At 43.6% G+C, this 15,925-nt stretch overlaps 1 protein-coding gene across 9 annotated transcripts in view; it reads right to left on the minus strand.

Moving 5' to 3' along the window:
• Positions 1-22: 22 nt before the first annotated feature.
• Positions 23-15,925, minus strand: part of RAB41 (RAB41, member RAS oncogene family) — a 16,288-nt gene continuing 385 nt past the window's right edge. Inside the window, exons 2-9 of one of the 9 annotated variants that reach the window (XM_014955182.1) lie at positions 14,442-14,500; positions 12,333-12,386; positions 10,229-10,334; positions 6,807-6,912; positions 6,449-6,560; positions 3,405-3,498; positions 1,722-1,788; positions 23-428 (exon numbers count right to left, since the gene is read on the minus strand). In XM_014955182.1, coding sequence (XP_014810668.1) covers positions 364-428; positions 1,722-1,788; positions 3,405-3,498; positions 6,449-6,560; positions 6,807-6,912; positions 10,229-10,334; positions 12,333-12,386; positions 14,442-14,467 — 630 coding nt within the window. In that variant the 5' untranslated portion in view covers positions 14,468-14,500 and the 3' untranslated portion in view covers positions 23-363. Of the gene's footprint in view, positions 429-1,721; positions 1,789-3,404; positions 3,499-3,996; positions 4,091-6,448; positions 6,561-6,806; positions 6,916-10,228; positions 10,335-12,332; positions 12,387-14,441; positions 14,501-15,925 lie in introns of all 9 variants that reach the window. The other 8 variants (XM_014955181.1, XR_001413473.1, XM_014955176.1 and 5 more) reach the window with 8 other exon arrangements.

A 15,925-nucleotide genomic window follows, 5' to 3' on the forward strand; every position in this document is an offset into this window, starting at 1 on the left:
AAGGATGCGAGTGAGCGGGCAGGCGCAAGGTGGGGGGGGGGGAGGAGGGGGGCCAGGGAGGAGGAGAAGAAGGGGTGAAGGAGAGGAAGAGAGAGAAAGAGTGTAAAGGGCACCGCAGTGCCAAAGTGCAACAACATAAAAAAATAAAAGAAAAGACAGGACACTCATTCTGCACTCAGGGCTCATACCATGCAGTAAGAGGGGCGGCCGGGGCTGCTCCCCACCAGTAAACAGGGAGTTCGCTCGCTTTAGTAGATTGGTTTTTTTTTTCAGCCCACAAAGTAGGGTTGCCTAGCCAATGAGCGGTGATGTTCTTCAGTGAGACTGGCCGGTTGGGGAATGTGCTGCTACAGAACGGGCCTGTTAGCAGGAGCACCCGCTCTCCGTTACTGGCTGCTCAGGAGGTTTCTCTAGTTTGATGTCAATCACTGCAGGGAGACAAGTTAAGAAAAAACTGCAAAGCAAGTGGACTCGGTATGTCAAGATCCTGTAGAGGACAGAGCCCCATCAGACAGATCTGGGCACGAGACAGCCCTGTGCAAACAGAGGAAAGAATTAATGGTATTTTAAAACTGCAATTTTTATCCTAAGCTTATGTGGAGAAAGCAAAATCTGCACTTGGCATAGAATCCTAGAATCGTCTAGGTTGGAAGAGACCCTTGGGATCATCGAGTCCAACCACCTCCCCTACTCTACAAAGTCCTCCCCTACACCATGTCCCTCAGCACTGCATCTAAACGGCCCTTAAACACAGCCAGGGATGGGGACTCCACCCCCTCCCTGGGCAGCCTGTTCCAATGCCCGACCACTCTTTCAGTGAAAAATTCCTTCCTAATGTTCAATCTAAACCTCCCCTGTTGGAGCTTGAAGCCGTTCCCTCTCGTTCTGTCACTAATTACCTGTGAGAAGAGACCAGCACCAACCTCTCTACAGTGTCCTTTCACAAAGTTGTAGAGAATGAGGAGGTCTCCCCTCAGCCTCCTCTTCCTCACACTAAACAGCCCCAGCTCCCTCAGCTGCTCCTCATACGATTTGTTTTCCAGCCCCCTCACCAGCTTCGTTGCCCTCCTCTGCACTCGCTCCAGCACCTCGAGATCTCTCTTGTATTGAGGTGCCCAGAACTGGACACAATACTCGAGGTGTGGCCTCACCAGTGCTGAGTACAGGGGCACAATCACCTCCCTACTTCTGCTGGTCACACTATTTTTGATACAAGCCAGGATGCCATTGGCTTTCTTGCCCCCCTGGGCACACGCTGGCTCATATTCAGCCCTTTGGCAACTCGAACCCCCAGGTCTCTTTCCTCCAGGCAGCTCCAGCCACACTTCCCCCAGCCTGTAGCGCTGCAGGGGGTTATTGTGGCCCAAGTGCAGGACCTTGCACTTGCCCTTGTTGAAACTCATTCTATTGGCATTGGCCCAGTGATCCAATCTATCTAGATCCTCTTGCAAAGCTTCCCTATCCTCCTGGGAGTCAACACTCCTGCTTAACTGCATCCTCAGTAGTTGTGTACATTTATGTACAGACCACAAGCAGGGTCATCAATTTTTGCCCACAGGTAAGCACCACACTTACACTGGTTGTGGCAGCCATATCTCTGCAAAACCCCAGTAAGGCCCATCCCCACAACGTGCCAAAAAGGCAGTAAGCCCAACCTAACAAAAGATAATTGTCAAATACTACAAGACCAGGAAAAGTTACTGATGAGAAAGCAAGGATACTGTCTTCTTTGCTCTTCTCTGGTGTGCTGTCCATCCCAGGTAAGGCAGCAGCCACACGACGGAAAAGCTGAAAAGGAGAAACAGGTAGAGCTGAAGAGTTGTCAGAAAAAACACACATGTTAAAAACACATTGCTTTACAGCAGATCTTAGAGTCCAAATTGTACAAACTTGTTACATGGGTACTTTAGCAAGCAAAACATGATCAACAAGTGCCACAAGAATATTATCTAAGAAATTTAACAGGTTTTATTAAGGAAGTTAATGCCTAAAAAAGACATTTTTATTTTACCTGTTTCTGTTTGAACAGAACATGGTATTAATTAGTAACAGTTCTTCCAGGGACACATAGAACAATTCCCTCCTGCACTCACTAAGCACGTCATCTATCATTTCCAGCCTCAACTGCTTTTGCACCCAGCAATGTTACAGTGCAAAACTCTAGACTTCTGATAAGCAACCTCAGAAGAGACCAAAGGTTTAAGAAATCTATGGATAATGGAGATTTTACACCCCATCCTTTCACTTCAGTCCTGCTGCAAACCAGTGATTTCTAAGCACAACAGCTGACTCAAGTGAGCTGCATTTAAGCTACTGAGGATGTGTGAGAGCTGGGAAGGACTATCATATCCCCATAAAAACAGCAAATGGTTTGCATAATTTTTCAAGTCAATGCTTAAGAGCTCCTCCTGCTGACATCGATGCAGCAGCTCACACACAGACACCGCCAGGCTCTCTGCTGAAAAGCGCTGCATGAAGAGCTAGAGGAATCATCAGTTAATGATGACTTTTCTCATAGTAGCTTGGCGGGGGCTTCTCATCCACACCTCCAAATTGTGTCACTTGGAAAATCAAGCCACTGAGGTACTAGCAAGGGGCTGCAATTTGCATCCTTTAAGTCACAGAAGTTCTCACTGAGAACACCCGCTAGACAAATAAAGCAACAGGAAGTCAGGACCAAAGACTAAAGTAGATTCGATCCAGAATTGTCAAAAGAAACAAACCCAAAGCTTATACCAAAAGGCAATGGGCACAAACTGAAATACAAGAAGTTCTGTTTAAACACAAGAGAAACATTTAAAGTGTTTTTTTTTTTACCTTACAGATGGTCAAACACTGTGCCAGGCTGCATGGAGAAATGGGGTCTCTATCTTTTGAGATATTCAAAACCCAACTAGTCAGGTTTGGGCAGCCTGCTCTGAGCATGAGGTTTGGACTAGACGATCCTTTCCAACCTCAACTATTCTGAGATTTTCCTCTGCAGCTTGCAAACAGAAGCAGGAACTTCTGCTCTAGTGCATCAGCATAAGCAATTATCCTGACTGATGTCAACACTGATTTTGGAAAACAGTGCCTTAACTGTTAACAAAAGCAAAGTGAATGTACAAAAATTATGTTTGACCGGCTGTGCAAAATAGTGCCACTCCTATCCCTCAGCACATTCTGGTTTTAGGTTCTCCTTTCGTTCAAGGTGAGTTTGCTTAGCTTTAACTGGGAATCACTGACCTGGCAGGAAAGGAGCTTCCAGTAGATAAAGGTGTGGCAGTGATCATTGAGCAAGAAGCATTTCAGGGGCTGACAGTAAAGACTACAAGCAATTTTCTGATGGAACATGAAGCAGAAGCATTCCTACACAGAGCAATCAAGGGCAGATTTCCTGCCTTTAGAACATAACTTTGATCTACCTGTTTCACATTGTATCCAGTCTTTGCACTGGTCTCAATAAACATCACATTCAGCTCTTTGGCTCTCTGTTCGCCTTCTTCTGTAGTGATTTGCCTGGACAGAGATTCAAACAGAAGCAGAAAGACAGAAAGGAAGAACAGACAGGGAGAGTTAGATGTCTGTGACTGAGACGCTCTTCAGTGGAGGGCTTCACCACCCCCTGGGAGGGTGCAGAGTCCACCAATGGAGACCTCAGGACCTCTGAGTCTTAAAGACTCCCAGGTCCTCCAGCTAAGACTGAAACAACCTCAGGTAAGTTACCCAGGGAATGCCTGGGCTTATGGCTGTTAATAACAGACAATCAGCACAGGATGAAGTTTGTGCAGTACATTTAAGCCTCATTCACAGCATCCTCAAGGGAAGGAAAAATCCCCAGAAGCTGCACCTGATACAAAAAGCAGTTTCCCAAAAGTCAACAGGAGGGAACTCTGTGAGGTTACAGAAAGGTTTCAGAAAGGCTCCAGCAGCAAGTAGAATGCAACAGCAAATGCCAGGCTGCTGGCTGAGAGCAAGCACCTCCAAACGCATCTCTCATCAATATCCTGTACATACCTGTTTCACATTATATCCTGCTTTAGCACTGGTTTCAATATACATCATATTCAGTTCTTGGGCTTTTCTCTCACCCTCCTCTATAGAAACCTGTCTACAGCAACGAGAACAAATCACAGAAAAGAAAAACCAAAACAAAGAAAAAATCGTCCAAAAAGAATAAAAAGAAAACTGCAGAAAACAAAATCAAAAAACCCAGCCACCAACTGAAGCAACATTAGCAGGAAAGAAAAAACTTAACCGGCTGCACCGAGTAAGAACAGTGCTATTTTTAGTTCAGCTTTCTGGCCTCAGAACTTAACTTGCATCATCACTTGGTTTTTACCATAGAATACAGCATATTGGAAGCCATTCATCCTATTTTGAAAAAATGTGACAAAGCTCAGACTGATACTGTGGCTTTGCCCAGCCTTAAAAGGCCTGGTATTTCAGCTGTACCTTCTCTTTAAAAGAAAGGCAAGGCAGCTTCTTTTACTGGTACCTGGATATACACCACAATTCCAAATTCTAGCCTAGACCAGGACTACTGTCCTGGTAGACTGGTAACACTGTTGCTCACATTAAGCTTCTAAAATAAGAATAAGCTTCTAAAATAAGAATAAGCTTCTAAAATAAGAATAAGAACTTCTAGTGCTACATGAACTTCAACTCTAGCTATGTTTCAAACAATTTTCTCATATTTTTAATTCTTATGACAGTGCTGGGCCAGCTGTCCTGCACACACTCTCCTTCACTTACGTACTATCAGGAAATAATCCAAGGCTGAAATTATCCCATTGGGTTTTCCAGTTCCACATGAAACTGGATTTTGATAGAAATTCAGGTTATTCAGTTGGGGAGCTGCAGTTATTTCCAGTTCCCAGTAGGGCATATGAGTTATGCTGTCAATATCCAGAGCTGGCTCAAGTAGAATATCTTGGATTTTGCTCTGTTGCTTTTTGTAAGCTGATTTCAGAGACTGATCTGAGGTCTTGCCACCTGGAATTCTTAATCCAAAGCAGCTATACACATTTTTATCATATTTCTGAAGCTCTGAACACCAACTTTTATCAACATTTCCAAAGTGGAAGGCACAGGCCACTTAGAAGGGCCCCCCCACTGGAAATGGAAAAAGCCAAACAGTTGTAAAGACTGAGGTGGTCTGTGTGGTGGACAAAGACCACGTTTCTGTAGGAACCATCAGTACAAAGCTCACACAGAGCCTTGTTAGAGTCTAACTTTATCTTTTTTCCCCCCCCCAGCTGACTCAAACCACCTGCCAGTGTCAGAATTATCTCTGCTTTTCCTGCTAGGCATGACAAACGAAAAAACTTGTACAGGAATAAATGGCAAAAAGCATCTCCTGAGACCAGTTTGTGCAGCCAGGGATGCTGGCTACTGTCTCATATGAGCATTTGGACAACACCAAAACTACAAGGGGAAAAAACACATCACAATACATTTTGAAGCAATATGTACACTGCAGGAATAAAGCAAGGGTTGGAATTTAAAATGTGATAACATCCAACAATGAAACAGATCCCTATTAGGCCCATCATCCCAAGGAACCAAGTTAAAAAACAGGCAGTTCAGATAACAGAGCAAGATTTTTCTGAGAAAATATTTATGTTCCTCCTGGAAGGCTTTTCAAGCTGTTATTTTTTTTATCAGAAATGTCTTGTGAACAGGCAAAGGATAAGGGTTTGATTTTATAAGACCTCGTGTTGCTGTGAGATCCAGGTGTTTCCCAGTTCTGCCTTTCTGAGATGCCTTCTTTTGCATCTGATAAAAATTTCCCATCATTTCAATGCTTCATATGTTCTCTGACATTTTAGAGGACCTGGTGTATGCAAAGATGTTTCAGTGTAAAGTATTGGGACTGTAAGGAACTGCACGGCTTACTCCATCTTCCCTTTGCCAACTACTACTAACTATTAAAACAAAAATCTTTACTTATCTAGACTGTTTCTGACATCTTCATAAAGAATGATAATCTCTGAAAATATTAAACAAATTTTTTGCTAAATCAACGATCAAGAGGATAGAATTGCAAAAGCACAAGCCCGTGGTCTTCTAAGCAGCTCTCACATGGTTATGTTGAAGTGCCATTGCAGGATTAAGAGTTTTAAAGGCAAAATGCTCTATGACGTGTCCCAAAACATTAAATCTGTGTGATTTTCAGAGTCTAATTAACTTCTTAAGTCTCTTGGGGAAGTCTGCTTTTGCTAATTTAATTTCCTCTCACATATCCACAACATAACAGTTTGTGTTATGTATGACATGAATTTAGTCTGAGAAGGAAGCCTTTTAGACTGATCCTATAAAAGCTCATGCTGCATCTTGGAACAAGCAGAAACTTGCTAGCTATTTATACTTCATTTCAAGTCAACAAATTGTGTTGAAGACAGACCAGTTGGTCAATTCCTTGCTTTTACTGGCCAGGACAGCCAGGCTGCCAGCTCCCCTCCATTACCTCTTGTCTGCCAGGTCGGTTTTGTTCCCCACCAACATGATGATGACGTCGCTTCCTCTCTCTGTCCGAACGTCATCAATCCACTTGGAGGTTTGCTGGAAAGAATTCAAGTCTGTAGGGAAGAATCAAACAGGATAAAACTCCTTTTCAGAGAGGGAAGGTGCTTCTCCAAATCTTCCCACACCACACATAAACGACCCATAAATTGTTTTCTGCTCAGACAGAAAAGCACGGCAGGGTAAAAAAAACCAAAAACATTTCTAATGTTAATCCTCTTTTTGCAGAACTTCTGGTTTTAACTTACTAGTTCTGCTGACATGTATTATTTTGAATAATGAGACACCAAAGCATCACTCACTTGTAATGTCATAGACTACCACAGCAATGGTGGAGTCGCGGATGTAGCTGGGAATGAGACTGCGGAACCGCTCCTGGCCTGCTGTGTCCCAAAGCTGCAGCCGAACCTGCTGGTACCAGGCCAGGGAGAGCAGAGAGAAAGAGAGAGAGAGAGAGAGAGAGCAAGAGAGAAAAGAAAGGAGGAAACTGTCCTTTAGAGAAAAGGCCATTTCTAGAATTCACTCTATGCAGCTCAGTCTGAGAAGCTGAGGTTGACCTTGTAATCTTGCCCCAAATTTCCAACCACCACCAAAGTTGGCTTTTCTGACTCTGGTTGTAGAGAATGTGTTTGCCTAGAGATTCCGGTGTGCCCAAAGAGCTCTAGGTTATGGCTGCTACCCAAATGCTGAGAGTGGCAGCTAACAATACAGAGCTGGCCTTCCTGGTCTACCCAGCACTCTGTATGGGGTCTCCACCAGACTCCTAGCCTAGAGTATCTCAGATCAAGGCTTTTTGGGCAATTCCCACATGACAGACACGCAGTCCCCTCAGCCCAGACAGCACATAGCAAAACAGCATCCATTCTCCAGCATCAAGCATCCAGAAGATGGCAATGGGGATTTTCATGCAAGATTAAGGCAATCAATAAGCTCCAGCAGAAAGAAAAGCAAAAGTTACATACTGTAGGCTTCGTGTGACACAAAGGGCATCGGGTTCTCCCTTTCAGATAAGCACAGGAGGCAGAAACAATCACAAAGAGTAGGAGAAGCACAGTCTGATCTCCAGAACTATGCCCAAACACAAACTGACCTATTATAAATGTTAGCTCTAAGGTCTGGCACCTGCCTGTTTGAAACAGCAACGTTCAAAACATGCCCAACTACCCCAGTGAATGCTAAACAAAAGCTTTTTTCATAACTGGGAGTGATACCCTTTCCTTCCAAGTCATTACCCTCCCTGGCTACCTCTACAGCTACCACTCCACTGCCAGAAAACATGATTGCTGTTGGCATTCTCAACAGGCACGAGTTTCATAGGAGGGCAGACACTGGTTTTCAGCTTAATGACATGAATCAGATGTGCTCACAAAGCCACTTGTTCAGCAATGAAGGAAAGCAGCTGTTTATGCATGAAACAGCAGTTAATAAGGCAGCTTGTAGGAGACTGGCTGTAACAGAGAAAGTGGTTTCAGAAGGACCAATAATTGGCTTGTTTAGGAGATAAGTAGAAGCTGGACATAGTACAAGTCTGCAAAGTGTCTCACAAGCAGATTCAAAACATGGCATCTACATCAGGGTATGTAGATCTGATGCCCTAGGGCTTAAGGAAGATTAGGCCTTATAGTTAAAGCAATTAGCTCCTGCTTCATCTTGAAGGCAGCCTTGATTACAGTTGCAAAACTCGGGACTCTTCACTACCCCAGGGAAACTCAGGGTGAAAAACTTCATCCACCTGGACAATATCATACCCGTGCTGACAGATCAGATTGATAATGACAGCTTCGGGCTCTGGCTTCTAGCCCTCACAGCAAGCTGCCCCACAGCGCCCAAGACATTGCTGCTACACCAGACTATTCACCCAGAAAGTTTACAGAGGTGGAAATTTAAACCCTCCAACCTTCAGACTCAAAAAGGCAACGAGAGGAAGTACGACAGAACTAGGGAAGAACTGTCCCCAGTAATCTCGTAGTGAAGGGTAACGCTATTTGAGGGAAGGTCTTCAGCTGGTGTGTAGGTACTCCTGAAGTGACCACAGTCTCCTGTAGCTTCTCATTTCTACAAGCCAAAGTTTGTGGAGGGGAAGAAAAAATATAAATAACCCACTCGCATGCCAATGACCCTACTGGTCTGGAAAGATGAAAGGTTCTCAACCAGGAGTTAACCCTTTCTTACAGAGAAGGCAACTTGTTCAGAAAGGGGCCAGAGTTGCAATAGGGAATTTTACCATGGATCTCTCTCCATGGACCACTTCAAGATGCCCAGCACAGTAACAATAAGCAAGCAATTTCTCTTTTTTTTTTTTTTTTTAAATCAGCTCCCTACATGCTAGTTTATTGTTTTTTCCCTGCTAGTTAAGAGTATCTTGACTGGCACTTAAGTATGTCCTATGGGACTCTTCCTATTTTACACTACCACAACAATCATTAACTAACAGGAGACTATTCGAGGTTCCCAAATACAGTTACCACTATAGACAATGCAAATATATAGCTCTTCAGAGTGGTAAAGGAATCTGTTTTCCTAATCACACTAGCACTCACCATCATCATGCCCTCAGAGGTACATGAGCACCTTCCTTTGATAACACAATAAAACTAAAAGCCTCCCAGTCACTAAGAACAGAACAAAGAGCAGAAAAAAAAAAAAAAAAAAAAGTGAAATTACCTGAAAAGATGGGACCATTACCAAAGTATGATGAGATCAGCTCTCACTTAATTATTTTTGACAGGTCTGGAAGTTATTAAGAACAGCCTGGACTGGCAAGATTTTTCCACCTGCCTGGATAAACAGCATCCTGTGGCTGTCACAACCACAGGGACAAAAGATGGCAACCTATGCAGCCTGCCACACTGCCCCACCTAGAAGAGCTCCCAGCCATCGACACATCATCACATGCACATCTCAGCACTCCTTAAACCCACATCACTCCATTTTTACATTAGTTTGCACCAAACCAGAAATCCTCCCAGAGTCAAGTACAATAACAAGGAGTTATAATGAAATAATTGTATTCTTATATTCATATCTTATACTAAAACATTAATGCCAAGAATTATGGAGGATTTCCCTTTAAGCTTGTTTATTTTTTAGAAATTAGAGCAGTTACATCTCTTCTCTTTCAAAAGCTCTCTGGTTACTCATATGAATCACCATCTCTCCTCTTCAATGAAATGGGAGTCTTGAATCCTCCAAAATCACTTTGATTTAAATGGGTGTTGTACTGTTCTACCTACTCTGACACTATTCCATTGCTTTGGTATCTGAAGTCATTACTTTTATTACCTCTCTAGTTAACCAGGGAGGGAAAAAATAATCATTTTGAGGTTTAATAAAACCAACACAAGAAAAAACATAAAGCTTTCCAAGGACTACCAACCACCTTTCATTCCAATCAGCACAGACACACGGGAAATCACAATCCCTGTTCACCCACCTGCCAGTCCTCTTGTGTATCATTTCCACCATTTGAGCTTTGAGCAGACCAGGGTTAAACAATTACTCAGTTTCTGTATTATGGGATGGAGTTACCACTGTCTGGGGGGGGGAAGATGCTCAGCTACTTCCCCTCAGCCCATGAAACACCTACAGTCCTGGGGCCAAGGGCCTTAGCTCCTCCTCCTCCTCCAACTGTCTTAGCTCCTTTCAGATAACACCACCACTTCTAGTGCATAAAAGGTACATGTTAAAAGCAAGGTCCCTGCAGACACTCTGGCTCAATACCTACTTGTAATGTCAAAGACAATGACAGCCACAGCAGAGTCACGGATGTAGCTGGGAATGAGGCTGCGGAACCTCTCCTGGCCGGCTGTATCCCACAGCTGCAGCCTGATCTGGGAAATGGAAAAGCGTAGGGGAAGGGGGAAAGGGAAGAGCAGGAAAATGGAAAACAAAACCAAAACTCAAGTGAAATAAAAAGAAAGAAAAAAAATTGCAAGGCAAAAATAATGCAACAAAAGGAAAAGTTAAAACGGAACAGAAATGTGAAAAGAGCTAATGGCACTTCTAACTGCACGTCTAAGAAACCTCCCTCCCTCCACAGACCCATTAATAACTCACACATATGAACGTGTGCTTCCAGTTAATCATAAAACCAAGACATCCCTAAAAAAATACCTTCTCACACCATGTGCTAAAGAGGGAAATAAGCATACATACCTCAGTGCAGGGCTACAAGAGCCACACAAGCAAACTGCAGCCTACAGCTAGTTAGATGTGGTGACTCCTAACCATAAGGACCACATCACCCCACTGCAGATGAATCCACTGGAAAGCCTGATGTCAAGTACTGAAATATAGCAGCGGGGTAGCAGGATAGCCAACACTCTCTAGACTGGCTTACCTTGTGCTTAAATCCAAGTCTGGGAAGATATCAAGACTCAGAGAAGGAGCCACTACTCAGTCTTTCAAGAATGATGTTGTAGCTGTAACAGGGAACTAGCAGCCTGACAGCTGGGAGTGAGGACGGGGCTTCTTGTGGCCCCAGCTCGCTTAGTGCCACAGCTCCCAACGCGCTGGCTACTTGAGATGGTTGTGAAGAACCCAGCTCCACATACATTTGTCCTTTCTGCTGGCTAGTAGTTGCTACTCAGGCCACATTTAGCGCTGAGTGATCTGGCACAGGTATAATTTCAAGGTACATTATTTGGTGTGAAGACATTACCAAATGTGCTGAAGCATATGCTGTAGTTAGAGGCTTAACGTTCTTCATTTCATTAGCCACATCTGAGAAATTATTTCCATGTCTGAATTTCCCCCTCATCACACCTCTCTGTTATTTAAACAGGCTTTACGGGCTCTGTGGACCACTTACAGAAGCAGGAAAGCTAACAGTATATCCAACATCAGAAAGAAAAAGGTACTTTTTGGATAGTGGGCAGGTAAATGACATTCTGAGCTACACAACCACAATAAATCAAGACTACGCTGCTGAAAACAGCACGCAGGCATTCCAACTGGCCTTCACAGGTGTTAAGCAGCATTCCCAAGATCTTTTTCTTCTCCTGCCACTGCTAGCACCATTGAAGAATGTTATACAAGTAGTTTCTCCCAAATAAAGATTAAGCAAGGTCTTTTCTAAAGGGGGAATCACTGGTAAAATGGTAAAGGAACACTTGGTGAACTCACCACACACTGGGCTGAGACATCTTCAGAAGCAACAGACCCCAAGCAAAACAAAGGACTTCCATCACACACCACACACCCTTCTGCCCCACAACAGTTTCTCAGTCAACAGTAAAACTAGCAAAAAGGCAACTACTAGCAAAACATGAACTAATGAAACAAACAAATACTGAAAGACAGGAGAGGGATGTGAGGGATCTCTTTATGCAAAAAGGAATCTCATGCAAGCTAAAGCCAAAATTACTTTATTAACAATAAGTGAGAACTGTGTTACAAAAGGAGGGTTTCTATGGAAAGGAACTATGCCCCCACTGGTAATCCCTAATGACCTCAAGACTTGGGACTGCCTGAGGTCTGCTCAGAACCATTTCTACTGACAATCCCAGAGGCAGAGCTGCAAATTCTGGGAGCAAACTAGATCTGAAGTAGATAGGCCATAGCAGAACAGCCCATGGCTTGGGATATGGACATTAGCTTGCCCTGATTTTGCATGAAAGATTTTGACTTCATTCTAGAGGTACCGGATATTAACACGTATCAGAAACAGGAGAGTGGGGCAGCGATTCGATTTAACAAGGGCTGCCCCTCTGAAGGCTGCTGGGGGATGTCAGGAGCCATTGGAGGGACAGCCAGGCGGAACAGCACGCGCAGCAGCCGCCGCTGCGCTGCCTGCAGCCGCCATGCTATCACACAGACGCCTCACTTACCGTGCGATCTTCAAGATACATTGTTTTTGACAGGAAATCAATTCCAATGGTCGCCTGAAAAGAAGAAAAAGCATTAGTAACTGCAACTCGCCTCCCAGCATCTGCAACTCGGATCTTTTCTACACAAACTCTCAGAAACGTTCACAAACTTACAATTAAGCTGTTGAAGTCATTTGCCTTCAATATGGTCGATAAAAAAAGAAAGCAAGCTGGATATCTGCACCATCTTCGTTTCACATCATTCTTCTAACACTTCTCTACTGCCTGAGAACCTCTGAGTCTGGATTTTAGCCTCAGACGTTCATGCATCTATACACAGATCATATCTGAACTGGCATGTCTTTCTGCTCTACCGCAATTCAGTCTGGCAAGAATTATCTTCTTAGAAATAACCAAAAGATGGAGCAAATTAGATATATATATAAATTGTGGGCAACTGTACTGAAAGCTAAAAAGCAACATTCATTTCGGGCTTTCCATTTCAGAATGTGCTTCCTTTCCAGTGAAATTCAAAAGCTTCACTTCCCAGGCAGTTCTTTCTGGATGTCTCCTTCCATTCACGTTTTCATTGCTGTACAGCAATTCCAGCACAAAGACACTTAAAGTAATTTACTAAGTTAGATGCAATCCCAGGCACTTAAATCAAGCAGATGTCCTAGGCCATCATAACTCCAGGAGACAGGCTACTGATGTCACAGATTTGAGCATTTTAGACAGATTATCTGTCTTAAACACAAGCAGCATAACATGGTCTGGAAGGTCTCCATCAGAACATGAGCCACTTAACATTAGAAGAGACCCCAACAGTCAATTTCTGTAGTTAGTACTGGTTTCTAGTCCTATTTTCTGCAGGCAAAACAGAGTTTATAACAGCTACAACAAGCAGGTAAATTTACAAGAGCACCTTACAAAAATCAGGACAAGAAACACAGAAAGCACAAGAGGATCCAGTTCCAGTGAATGTCTTGTCCTCAAGAAAACAATCTTTTCTTCCTTTTCCACCTTAAAGTCACCCCAACCTAAGCCAGTGACTCTTTCTGGCCCAAATTAAAAGATAACACCCTAGTCTCATCTTCCTTAAAGGTATTTGGCATCCCCTTGAAATACCACTAAGTGCTTTTAATGCAACTGACTCTTCCCGAGATCTTCAGGCCTCTTACACATGTTCAGTTTCTCATCTGCAGCCTCCTCATCCCTATCCTACTCTTTTCCTGCCAAGATCTCCCTGCCTTTTTCTATCTATAGCCTTCTAGTTAAAGAAAAAAGAAAAAAAAAAAAAAAAAGAAAAAAAAAGGCTTGTTCTATTTAAAAAGAGCAAGAGAGAAGGCAAAGTCACCCCAACCTAAGCCAGTGACTCTTTCTGGCCCAAATTAAAAGATAACACCCTAGTCTCATCTTCCTTAAAGGTATTTGGCATCCCCTTGAAATACCACTAAGTGCTTTTAATGCAACTGACTCTTCCCGAGATCTTCAGGCCTCTTACACATGTTCAGTTTCTCATCTGCAGCCTCCTCATCCCTATCCTACTCTTTTCCTGCCAAGATCTCCCTGCCTTTTTCTATCTATAGCCTTCTAGTTAAAGAAAAAAGAAAAAAAAAAAAAAAAAGTAGTAATAAAAAAAAATTAGAAAAGAAGAATATACCATGGTGACTTCTTGCAGATCTATGTATGCACTCTGGACTCAGATGCTAGAGACCAGAAACCATCATAAATATTTGTATTTCATTCTTACTCTCTGTTTCCCAAGGCTTCCATATCCATCTTCAGGCATCCTGACCACTGTCTTCTCTGTTAGCCAACCCCAGAAACCAATATTTCTCCCTGTTTTCCTCAAGGCTTCTCACACACCCAGACAGGATCTAAACCTTGCTTCTTTTTTGTACACTGTAATCCCCAACATCACACTAGATGCTTGGGTTTGATCAAGAAGTCTCATCTCCATTTCAAGGCACATTACAACCTTACATATGATATTGAACTGACATCTCATGGGAACATGCTTGCTCCTAACAGTTCTCACACTTTAATAGCAGGGAACAGATTTACTGATATATATTTTTTTTTTTTAAAAAAAACCCCACACCCCAGACTAACAAAACTACCACATACCTGGTAAGTATTGTCAAAACTGTCATACATAAACCTGGTGATGAGAGAGGTCTTCCCAACTACAAAAGAACAGAAAAAAAACACAAAAAAAACCACTTTCAAGCAGCAGTTTAAAAAAATAACCACCGCTTTGGGAGTCACATGCTGGTAACACTGATCACATGAATGAACTTGCCAACCTAAGGATATTTCCCAGTGACACCCTCCTGCAAAATAACCAGCTCAGAAATCAATTCACAAAACGATGAAGTATGTTAAGCCAAATCAATCTACTTAGGTCAAAAATTAATGATAATGAAAATTTGGTCCTCGTATTAGGTATGTTGTAATGCATATGACAAAGAATTATTTGTTTGCTTTAAGCAAGCAATAAATCTGCTTTGATATTCACATTCTGCTACTTATGTAATCACCAAGCCTTGGACTTCTAGACACAAACATCCAAACAAAACATGGTGATGGCCTGAACACTGTTCAGCTGCCTCAGGCTGGATAGAAAAGCCACATTCAATTCAAGACTTATACCCTTTCTTCATAACAAGATTCTAGATACAGAGTAAACTTTGGCGGCTTACTCAAAATCTTTAAATTTATATCTACAAATATTATCAAGACACAAAGTGCAGAACTGACAAGAAATGGGAGCCAAATATAGTATCTCTGATTCTCTCTCAGGAAGCTGGAGGAAGCCAAGAAAAATTCAAAGGATGTGGAAGGAAAAGAAGAGGGAAAAGGAATAAACTGCCTAGAAAGATTATGAAATTGTGAACATTGGAGAGAGTTAAAAACAGGTTAGACAAATGTCTGTCATCAGCAGTCAATCCCGCCTTGGTAAGGTAGGGATATCAGACAACTTCTGGAAATTCCTCCAAGACCTATAATTCTGGGACTGAGGAGGAGAGCAAGAGATCTAAAGAAAGTAATACAGCAAAGAACACCACGCTTTCAAGGAAAAGATGCAACTCATCCATTTATTACGAGGAAAGGGTACAAAAGGGAGGTAACTTCCAGGTAAAAACAGAAAAAAATGAAGATATAAGGGTGGCCATGATATCCAAACAGCACATCTTTGCCATTCATTCTCTGTCATTCGGTGTGGACGCGGTCAGAGACACAACACACGGGGCGGAGCAGCGTCCTGAGAGCCACCGCGTTTCTCCCAAACGCCAGCCAAGTCCCAGCCGCTCGCCCGGCCCCACGGTCTGCGGGCCAGCCCCGGGAGGAGGCCCGGCCTCAGCAGGCGGTGCAAACGCGGACCCGGGCGCTCGTCAGGCCGGCGGAGCGACAAGGCCGGACCATGGCGGGGCCGCCCCTCCCTCGGGCGGGAGCCCCCGGACCGCTCGTTATCCCCTCCCCACCCCCGGGCGTAGAAAAGCCCTTCATGATTCCTCACCGCCCGCCCGCAGCGTTAGGCCCGCGGCGGCTCCTCACCCCGCCTCCCCCGCGGCGCCAGGCCCCTGAGGCCCGCTGCGGCCTGCTGCCGC

The sequence above is a fragment of the Calidris pugnax genome, unplaced genomic scaffold, assembly GCF_001431845.1.
Source record: "Calidris pugnax isolate Ruff unplaced genomic scaffold, ASM143184v1 scaffold38, whole genome shotgun sequence".
NCBI lineage: Eukaryota > Metazoa > Chordata > Aves > Charadriiformes > Scolopacidae > Calidris > Calidris pugnax.